The sequence below is a fragment of the Tinamus guttatus genome, unplaced genomic scaffold (assembly GCF_059628265.1).
Source record: "Tinamus guttatus ecotype Peru unplaced genomic scaffold, ASM5962826v1 Tinamus_guttatus_pri_ptg000052l, whole genome shotgun sequence".
Lineage (NCBI taxonomy): Eukaryota > Metazoa > Chordata > Aves > Tinamiformes > Tinamidae > Tinamus > Tinamus guttatus.
Window position 1 is genome coordinate 10,927,391 of NW_028288586.1, and position 9,752 is coordinate 10,937,142.

General features: G+C 45.1%; 1 protein-coding gene across 1 annotated transcript; it reads left to right on the top strand.

The window, feature by feature from the left end:
* The first annotated feature begins 2,523 nt into the window (after positions 1 to 2,523).
* Positions 2,524 to 9,510, top strand: TNIP2 (TNFAIP3 interacting protein 2). Its single transcript, XM_088539926.1, has 6 exons — positions 2,524 to 2,965; positions 4,689 to 4,994; positions 6,886 to 6,969; positions 7,525 to 7,806; positions 8,184 to 8,303; positions 9,004 to 9,510. Exons 1-6 carry the CDS (start codon positions 2,525 to 2,527, stop codon positions 9,283 to 9,285), a joined length of 1,515 nt encoding a protein of 504 aa, XP_088396052.1. The 5' UTR covers position 2,524; the 3' UTR covers positions 9,286 to 9,510.
* Positions 9,511 to 9,752: the final 242 nt, after the last annotated feature.

Below are 9,752 nucleotides of genomic sequence, written 5' to 3' on the forward strand. Positions count from 1 at the left end.
TTTCCTTGGGCGAGTGCTTGCTTATTCAAAGTACTATTAATGTCAAGTTGCCGGTAATCAGATGTGATACTTGATTTTGATATACGGATACTATACTACAAATATAATTGTACTATATATTTTGTTTGACAGCTGACTAAATGTCCTGATGTCAGCTCTAAGAATAGTTATCAGGAATGGCCATCCCATCTGTAGACACTTGGAATCTCTGAGCTTCCCAGCTACTGCTGTTTGAAGCCAGGTAAATATCTCCCCCAACCACTGTCTTATCATACATTTCCACAGAAACTTTTTGACTGTCAGCAAAAGTGACTTTGCTGTAATTTTTTCACCTAGCTCTGACTGTAGTATAATGATATTGAAAACATAAAATGAAGCCTCTTTATTATTTTTACTTTTCCTATGTATACAAAAACTACAAAGAGCTGGTATTTTTGAGCAAGAATTTCCCCCTTTTTTTTCCCTAGTAAAAGCAATGCTGTTAAGGTTGTCGTTAGCTTTGTTCTACGAGCAGGCAGTCCAAAACAGTAATTTCCTCAACTTTTGCTCACATGACTTTCCAGTATCCTTAGTCATGGAGTATTTGAATTATTTACAAGATGAAGTAACAAATATACTGTAAAATACTTAGGCAAGTGTTTATCCTTTCCTGCCACTCGAGGTCTTCAACCCTTAAAATTCAGGGACATTTTGAACGTATGATTTTGTGGGGAACTCCAAAACCCCTTCTAGCAGTGCTGAGGTGACAAAATGATGACTTTTTGGATCATAGGATTGGCTTATGGGATAATTCAAGCTGGGCCTTCAGCACGTCTCTAGCCCAACCTCATCCTCAGGGCAGGATCAGCTATGAGATCAGACCAGGCTGCTCAGGGCTTTGTTGTTGGAACTTGAAAATCTACAAGCATGGAGATGGCATGACCTCTGTGGGCAAGTAGTTCCAAGGCTTGACTGTCCTTAGAGTGAAAAGGGTTTCCTTCCATCCCATTGGAACCTCTTTTACTTCACCTTGTACCTGTTACATTCTCATGGAAAGCCAGAATGTCACATCTTGCACTCTCATCTCAATGTGACTCATCATTTGGGAACGAGCCAGGAAGCTGTCTTAGCAACAGGGTCCCTTTTGGGTTACTTCATACTCTTTCACACATTCACTGAAGTAGCTTTTACTGAGAGATCCTGACTTAAGTCTTCCCTTTTCAACCTCTCTAGCACTGGTATCCAACCACTTACTCTGTATTAGATAGGTGTGTTTTTCAGTTCAGGACTGTTTCCTCTGATTGTACTGAATTTAGTGCAACAAGGCTGCATTCACACACAGAGCTTTGTCACTATGCCATTATAATTATTGCAGATTATAATAAATCCTTACCCATTTAACTAGGATAATGGCTTTTCCCCCTTGGTGGTCTGCTACTACAGCCAGCAGAAGAGTTATCCACCACACGGGTGGCCAAGAGGGTCTTGCTTGGTGTGAGGCAGCTACTTTTACTTACACCAACGGTGCTCCATCTTCATTTACACTACCACGCACAGTGAGGAACAGGTATACACACAAACTGAATAAATGAACCTTAGATGCCTGGAATGTGGTCTCTCAAGGTCTCTCATCGCCAGGTGAGCTCCTCAAAGGCTGCAGCACTACTGCAACAGATTTCCCTCTGCACGCCCGAGCCCTGAACCTTCCTCCTCTCACTGATGCTGATCCAACAGACTTTACTAGCACTTACCATGCATTTTTCACTGCTCTCACTGGTCTCTGCACTAAGGACCGTCGCTCCTGAGACCACTTTCCAGGGCCATAAAGGGGAAACCCAGCACACGGGCCCCGGGCCATCCCCAAGCCCAGCCGCCCTCACGGCGGACCCGCTTCTCCCCCCGTCACGGTGACCGGGCCGCGGGAAGCGCCGCCCGCAGCCCGGCAGCGACGCGCCCCTAGCGGCGGGGCCGGTTAAACGGCCGCCGCCGCCATGGCGCCGTGGCCCTCCTCCTGCGGGAAGCGGCGCGGCGCCATCGCAGAGCAGCCGCGGAGGGAACGTCCCTTCCCGGCGCTAGGAAATTCCCGGCGCGGCTCCCGCCGGGACGCCTCGCCGCGGGGCTTTCGCAACGCCGGGCGAGCCGCGGCTTGTAGCCCCTCGGCGAGGCCGCCTGCCTCCTCCCCCGCAACGGCCCCTCACGCGCGGCCCTGAGCCCCCCCAGCGGCCCCTCGGCCCCTTCCCGCCCCCATTAACGCTCGCTCCGCGGCGGCGCCTCTCCTCCGCCCCCAGCCCAGCCCCTCGTTGCCGCCGCCCCCTCGGCGGGGATCCCCGGGCCGCCGAGCCCCGGCAGCGCCGCGCGGCCCCGCGCCGGGCTTCCCCCGCGGCGGAGGCGGAGCGCGGCCCGCCCGTAGAAAAGCGGCGGCGGCGCCGGGGGAGCGCAGCGGGCGGGACCTTGCAGCCCGCGGCGGAGCGCGGCCACCCCCGCGCCGGGGGGCGGAAGAGCGAAGCAGCAGCAGCAGCAGCGCCTGGCGCTCCCTGGGTTGTATATGCACCTGGCCGGGTTATTGCTCGCCCTGGAGAAGAGAGAGAAGGGTCCGCAGGGCGGCCGGGACTCCGCCATGTGCTCGGTAAGCGAGGCTAGCAGTACGGACCCCTTGGTGGCCCGGTTCAGGCAGGTGGAGGAGACGCTGGAGAAGCTGCACCGCGAGAACCGGAGCCTGAAGAGCAAAGTGCCCCGCTACAACGCGCTCTGCACCCTCTACCACGAGTCGGTCCAGCAGCTGAAGCACCTCCATCTGCAGCTGGCCGCCAAGGAGGCCACGATCCGCGAGCTGAGGAGCAGCCCGGCCCGGCAGCCGGGCGAGGCGGCGGCGGCCGAGCCCGCCCGCTCCCTCGTGGAGAGCCTCGTGGAGCAGCTGGGCCAGGCGCGGCAGCAGCTCCGGGAGAGCGAGCGGCGCGCGGCGCAGCGCGAGGACACCCTGCGGCAGGTAACGCGCGCGCGGAGCGGCCGCGGCCGCGGGGGGAAGCGGCGCGGGCCGCGGCTGGGCGGCGGCGCCCGGAGCCGCGCGGTGCCCCCGGCCCTGCGAGCGGCGGCGCCGAGCGGGGCTCTGCACCAGCAGCTCTCCCGTACGCGTCAAAAAGAGTTTCCTCCGCGTTAAGCTCAATTACCTAAAAGAGTCGGGCTGGTAACTTTTACGCAGCTACAAAATGAGAGCTTAGCATGGCACTGCAAGCTTTACATAACTGTTTTTCCACAAGCAGAAGGAGAAAATATAAGCTTTACTGAATATTCAGAAGTTCCATATTACATGGGTCCGATAAAGAGGAAGGGTTACTTTAATATAACTTTTTTTTTCCATATAAACAATTTCAACATTTATTTTTTCCTATCAGAGTGGTATTTCTTGTTTTTAAGTTCACTCTTTTAAAAAATGGCCTTCTTGTATTGACGTTAAAATAGCAATCTAGTACTTGGAGGCGTTACTGGCAAATCTAGATTGTGAGGTGGTGGATTAGGAGAATAGAATATGTCTTTATGATAGAAAATAGTTTGAAATCTGTGTCCCCTCCCATCCCCCACAACTGTTACTTTGGATGCTGCTGTTAAGACCTTCTGTGTTCAGTCTGAAATACTTAAAGAATTTTAAATCATCTCTTTCTATATGAAGCTGCAAAAAGGAATTTCCAAACCAAAAAGTAGTACTTAAAATTGAAACAAGTATTTTTGTCATAAGTAATCTCTTGACCTAATACTTATACAAAACACTTTCCACATATGACACTGGCCTAAAATACATTTAAATAAGTTCAAACCTGGAGACTTGTAACAGCAGATAAACTTACGGATGCTGCAGACAAATAGCCAGCCTGGGGTATCTGAGGACGTTCTGGATGGTGGAGGAATAGTGCCACAGAGATTGCTGTTACCAGCTTCCTGTGCTCCTTTTGAGGTCTTGCAGCACAGATGGCATTTTTGAGACTGTCAAGTACAGCTCATGCTGCACAAGCTCGGGACTACCTTGCTGGAGGTGTTGCTGTGTGACATGGCATTACAGTGTGATGGCACCTCGCTCTGCAAGCAAATTTAGTCATTCTCGCAATCATGGTGCTGAGCAGAAGGTCCCACCGAGCCCCCAGCCCAAGCAGAAAGTGCTGCAATGAGCTACACAACCCTGTGCCAAAGAGCGAGACCCCCCTCCTGTGTTTTGGAGACACACGGCCAGACTAGAGTTACCACCACCACAAAGACGCTGCTTTCTGCTTGCCTGTCATTACTGCTCATCCTTTCCTAGGTGGAAAAGCTGTTGTGTGCGCTGGCTCTGATTTGTCCTCGTGGCGGTGCCAGTAAATACTTAGTTAGTTTCTGACAGGATGACTTTTCAGATGCAATTTTTTTTGAAGTCTGCTACCTGGTGATTTAGAATACAGGATTAACCAGCATTTCTCAGTCTGTCTCTGTGGTCATTCTTCTCAAACTCCTTTCCTGTAAGCTGCTGGATATATTTTACATAAGATCTTCTTAACTCTTTGCTTATGTATTTTTTGTTATTATTATTTCTTGATTCTACTGACTTGTAAGAGCTCATATGGCTGCTGGAGCCCTTCTTGATCTGCAGTGAGCGTAGGAGCAACATAAATTTTGGTCTTGCATATGCTTGCACTTTGTGTTCACTTTGCTTTTAAATAACTTCCTCTCTCCCTAATGTTTAGGAAGTGCAGCAGTTAAATCAGCAACTAGAGGAGAAAAATGGAGAGATACAGCAGATGATAAATCAGCCTCCATATGAAAAGGAGAGAGAAATCTTACGGCTCCAGAAAAGCTTGGCAGAGAAGGAGAAAGCTCAGGCCACCAGTGAGGTTTTGTGCCGTTCACTCACCGATGAAACGCACCAGCTTCAACGCAAGTTAGCATCCACAGCAGAAATGTGTCAGCATCTGGCCAAATGTCTAGAAGAGAAGCAAAGAAGAGAAAAGAGGAATTCGGATGATCAGATGCCTACTGAAAGATCTAATCAGGTATTCTTACTACACTTTTTGCCATTATTATCGACTTCTAAAGTGTTGATCACAATATGATAGTAGCAAATGAGGAACAATGAGAAACATCCCTTTAAGTAATTTCACATTCGGTGAAAAGAAAATATGCCAAGCTCTACATAACTTTGAACACTACGAGTTGAGAATGAAGCTGTTGTCAGTCACTTGCATTTTGGCCATCTCATTGCTCTCTAGCATCAAAACTTGGAGAGGAGAGAGCCATTGCAACAGTTCTCTGTGTAGGCTGCAGACAGGGACAGCACTAGATGGTGCTGTGCTTTATCCCTCTTAAATGCCTTATAAACAATGCAGCACAAAGCAAAGCCTCAGTGTTTTACACCAGAATTAAGAACTCTACATCCTGCTGTCTTCTCAGGTCAGGATTTGGTTTTGCATCTGTAGTACAGACCTATAGAAGAGCTCTTTAGGAAAGAGCTGGCAAAGGTGTTTTTTTTTTTTTTCTCTGCAGTTTCTCTGTCCCCCCCTTTTACCCTTGTGGTCTCTCCCTGAAATATGTTGCTTCCCTACATCAGGGATGTTAGACAAATTGCTTCATGCTAGTAAAATGACAGAAACAGCACCAAGAAGCAGCTGGGTGGTGACTGACCTTGCTAATGGCAGTTGGCTTTGCATCACCATTGCCTTAGCTGAAGCTTTTCGGTGTGGGGTAGAAACAGCTCTTTTCAAGAGGAAACACATTGTTCCAGAAATCATGTTATGTAATTCGGGATAATAGCACAAGGAAATTACATCAGAGGTGCTGCCTCCAGGATCAGATAGGAGCACAGAGTGTTGTAACTAGTTCTCAGAGAAAAGAAGAATTTTCAGCCTTGGTCCTCTCAGCTACACAGCAGTAAGGCTGTGTTTTGGGTGACTGCTTGTTCATGCTTTTGTGATTAAACTGTGTGCATGGACCTGATTTTTCATTTATTTATTTTTTTGTAGAAACAATTTGGTAATATTCCTAAAGAAAGGTGGTATACCTGCATTAAAGTTGTCTATAAGATAGATGTAAAGGTTGAGTAGGTGGAAGGAAAAAAATGACTTTTTAAAGGGACTTGAAACTTTTAGTATTATCATATTCTAAATGCATTTAATAGACAGGAAACTTGATTGACTTTGATATATGTAATAAGTAGTAAACTCTGTACAGTGGGGACTTCCCTTTTGAAAAAGAGAAATTTCAGATGCAATTGCTAGTTGATTCTTGGGAATTTTGTACAAAAATGTTTTAAATTACTCATGGACCCTGGGTTTTTTTTTAAGCAGATGTCACAAGTTTTTTTTTTTTTTTTTTTTTTTTTTTTTTTTTTTTTTAAGGTATCCTTTTAGTCATTACATAGCAAGCCATTTTTTTTTCTATTAACTTCTTTGTAGCCCTGGCCAAAATTAGTAAACAGTAATAACAAAATGAGATCAAGGCATTTCTGGGGCATGGTCATGTATTCCTCTACTCCAAAGAAGCAGTTTCCTAGGAGTTCTTGCAAACTCTCAAGCACTGCTGTTGTCAGCACCAACTGTCATGCATATAAAGTATGTGGTATTTTTCTTGTTAACTTTAGTAGACTCAGAGTTTGGCCAGATGGTGATGTTTTTGACACCATGTAGACATACTAAAAACGATACCACAGTGGTAAAAACCTGATTACACTTCTGTGCTTATTTAAAAAAAAAAAAAAAATCAGCCTAACTCTAGGCTATGCTCTACTATGTAGCATATTTCTATATTATGTAGAAACAAATAGAACTAGATGTCTTTATTTCACTGATCTTACAGGAAGAAAGCAATGACTACTTTCAGTTTAACGGTGTATTTAAGTAATACTGTGTGTTTTTATGTTAAAATATCTTCTTTATCTGAAAATTACAGCTGTTAGACGATGAAACTTCACTTCAAGCCCTTATCGTCAAAGTACAAGATGAAAACAGGATGTTAAAACAAAAAGTGGCTCACGTGAGTACTTTCGTTTTGTACAAGATAAATCTTTGAGTATTTTGAATTACATTAGATTAAGCAGGCCTTACCTATTCCAAACTTGATCAAAGGGCAGTTTTATGTCAGACTGACATGTTTAGTCTTGTAGAGATGACACGTACTCTATTTCTGTGGCTAAAAACAGCCTTTTTAATGTTTTCTTGTTGCTCCTAATAATACACTGCAAGAAGAGAGGTAGTTGGAGGTTGCCTTCCACTCCTTTCTGTGCTTCTTCAGTTTCCTAACCCGAAGAGCCCTATGTCTAGGGTGACCACAACCTCCCCAGTCGTTCAATGTGACACTCTCCTTACGGACTGGCTCAGGGGGAGGGCTGCCAGGGAAGACAGCCTCATGACACCATTATCTTCCATTCCTGTGTAACTCACCTACAGCAGTTGACCAGTGGATCAACACTTGAATTTTTTATTATTTATTATTATTTTTTTTTTAAAGAGTCTTAGTCCTGATCGAACTTCTTGTGAAAGCTGGAAAGGATGTGACTTCACGTTGTGACTTTCCTGGGTAATCTTTCAGGTCGAAGACTTAAATGCAAAATGGCAGAAATACGATGCCAGCCGGGACGAGTACGTGAAGCGACTCCACCTGCAGCTGAAGGAGCTGAAGTCGCAGCTGGAGCCCCAGCACGGCCTAACGTCCGCACAGACAAACTCGGAGCTCATGCAGAAGGAGATACTCCGGCTGAACAAGCTCCTGGAAGAGAAAATGAACGAGTGTGTAAAAGCAAAGAAAGAATTAGAAGATGTAAAGAAGGCTAGTGAAGGGGACAATGAGCGCATACAAATGCTGGAGCAACAGGTCATTAAGTTTCTCTTCCCTAGAGATGGGAATTCTTTGGCTTTCCCCAAAATACTGACTGGAAGGGGGAAAGTGAAGTGTTGTTGTTATTGGTCACTGGCCTTTGCCACGTTGGCTATATGGCTTCTTAAAATTGCAGATCAAAAAGTCTAATACATAACATTCCTCATCCTTCTGATGTCTTCTAATAGAAAATAACTAAATATAAAGATCTAAAAGAATACAAATACTTTTTTAAAGCACAGACATGATAGACAAGATAATATTGAGACTTTGGGAGTGAATACATACAAACACATCAAAGCCTCAAATACTTAACATGTCATGCTTATTTTCTGCCTCCCCCCTCCAAAAAACTAACATAATTAATTTTTCAGGTCCTAGTTTATAAAGATGATTTTACATCTGAGAGATCAGACAGAGAACGAGCACAGACTAAAATACAAGAGCTTCAAGCAGAGGTTGCATGTCTGCAACACCAGCTAACGAGAAGACAGGTAAGAAAAGTGAAGTAAGGTTTTTAATAAAAATAACCACAAGATTCAGAACTAAAATATGTATATATATTAATGACTTACTTAAATACCCTTAAAAATCTTAATACTTCTAAAACCAATTCAATTTGATGCAGCACTCAATTATTTCATAATCTGAGTTCAAATGGAGATGCTTCCTGACACACACACACACACACACACCCACCCACCCCTGTGTGTATGTATGTATGAAATATATATAGTATGTATATAATGTCCTATCCCAGTCTGTTTCCTCTCTGTGTTGGATCAATGTAGGAAGAGGAGCTTCTCAGAATGAACACTGGGACAATTAGGACCCTGGTAACTGTGGCATCTTTCTGGAGTCTCCTTCTCTGGAGATCTTCCAAACGCGCCTGGATGCCACCCTGTGCCACGTGCTCTAGGCCTCCCTGCTGGAGCAGGGGGGTTGAACTAGATGAGCTCTAGAGGTCCCTTCCAACCTCAATTATTCTGTGATTTTTGTGATCTTACAAGTAGCTTACTAGCCATCCATCCCCTGTTTTTACAAGTCTTCCTATGACTGTTTCAATAGATATGCAGAAACTAATGCAGGTTTTCTGAATCTTAAGCTAAAAATAACATCACTGTTCCAGATAAAAATGTTAAAATATATATATTTTTAAAATAGAATATTAAGAGCTCTTCTTTCTCTTTCTAGGACACAAGAGACACAACTAGTAATTTCCGAGTTCACATTGGTAACCAGAAGCACATGCACGTACAGACAAATGTTGAACATCTACGAGGCAACAGCCCAGGCCACACGGGCAAGAGGAGGGCGGCCTCGCAGCCCGAGCAAGCTTCTGCCCTCGCGAGCGATGGCAACGCGGGCTCCGAGGGCAGAGCGCAGGGTGAACTGAGGTGCCCTCACTGCATGAGGTTTTTCAGCGATGAACTCAGCGATGAATTTCTCAAGCATGTTGCTGAGTGTTGTCAGTGACCACGTGATGTGAGGAGCGTAACTTAATCACTACTTTCGATAAAGTAAAACTTTGCTCTATAGATACCTCCTACAGTCTTAAAACAGGCACTCAAATGGACAACTCCCAGGAATTAGGAGGATGAGCAGTATCTACCTCTTATTTGATTTTACTTTCTCTTGGACTGTATGGCAAACTTCAAGATAAAGCAAAGACTTTTATGAAGAAATATATATATATTTAACAACTACAAAGGGCAAAGCAAACATGATGCAAACTGTGCTACAAACTAAAGAAGGAACTTGACATCAGTGCAGTTTGACTTAGATGCAAGTCTAATTCTTTAGAGCAGTCTGCAAGTTTGTGAAAGGTCCCTGAAGTTGAACTATAATTCCTTTTTCAAAGATGGAAAAAAGATGACTAAAGAATTGGCGGGGAGGAACAATTTGGCAAAAGATAGCAGGAAAAAAAAATTGCTTATCTAAAC

What these genes read in the sequence shown, in the direction of transcription:
- TNIP2 (XM_088539926.1), top strand. Translation starts at nt 2,525, where the DNA reads ATGCACCTGGCCGGGTTATTGCTCGCCCTGGAGAAGAGAGAGAAGGGT. An exon ending in CTACTGAAAGATCTAATCAG is followed by an intron (nt 4,995 to 6,885) that starts GTATTCTTACTA and finishes TGAAAATTACAG; the next exon opens with CTGTTAGACGATGAAACTTC. An exon ending in TAAAACAAAAAGTGGCTCAC is followed by an intron (nt 6,970 to 7,524) that starts GTGAGTACTTTC and finishes GTAATCTTTCAG; the next exon opens with GTCGAAGACTTAAATGCAAA.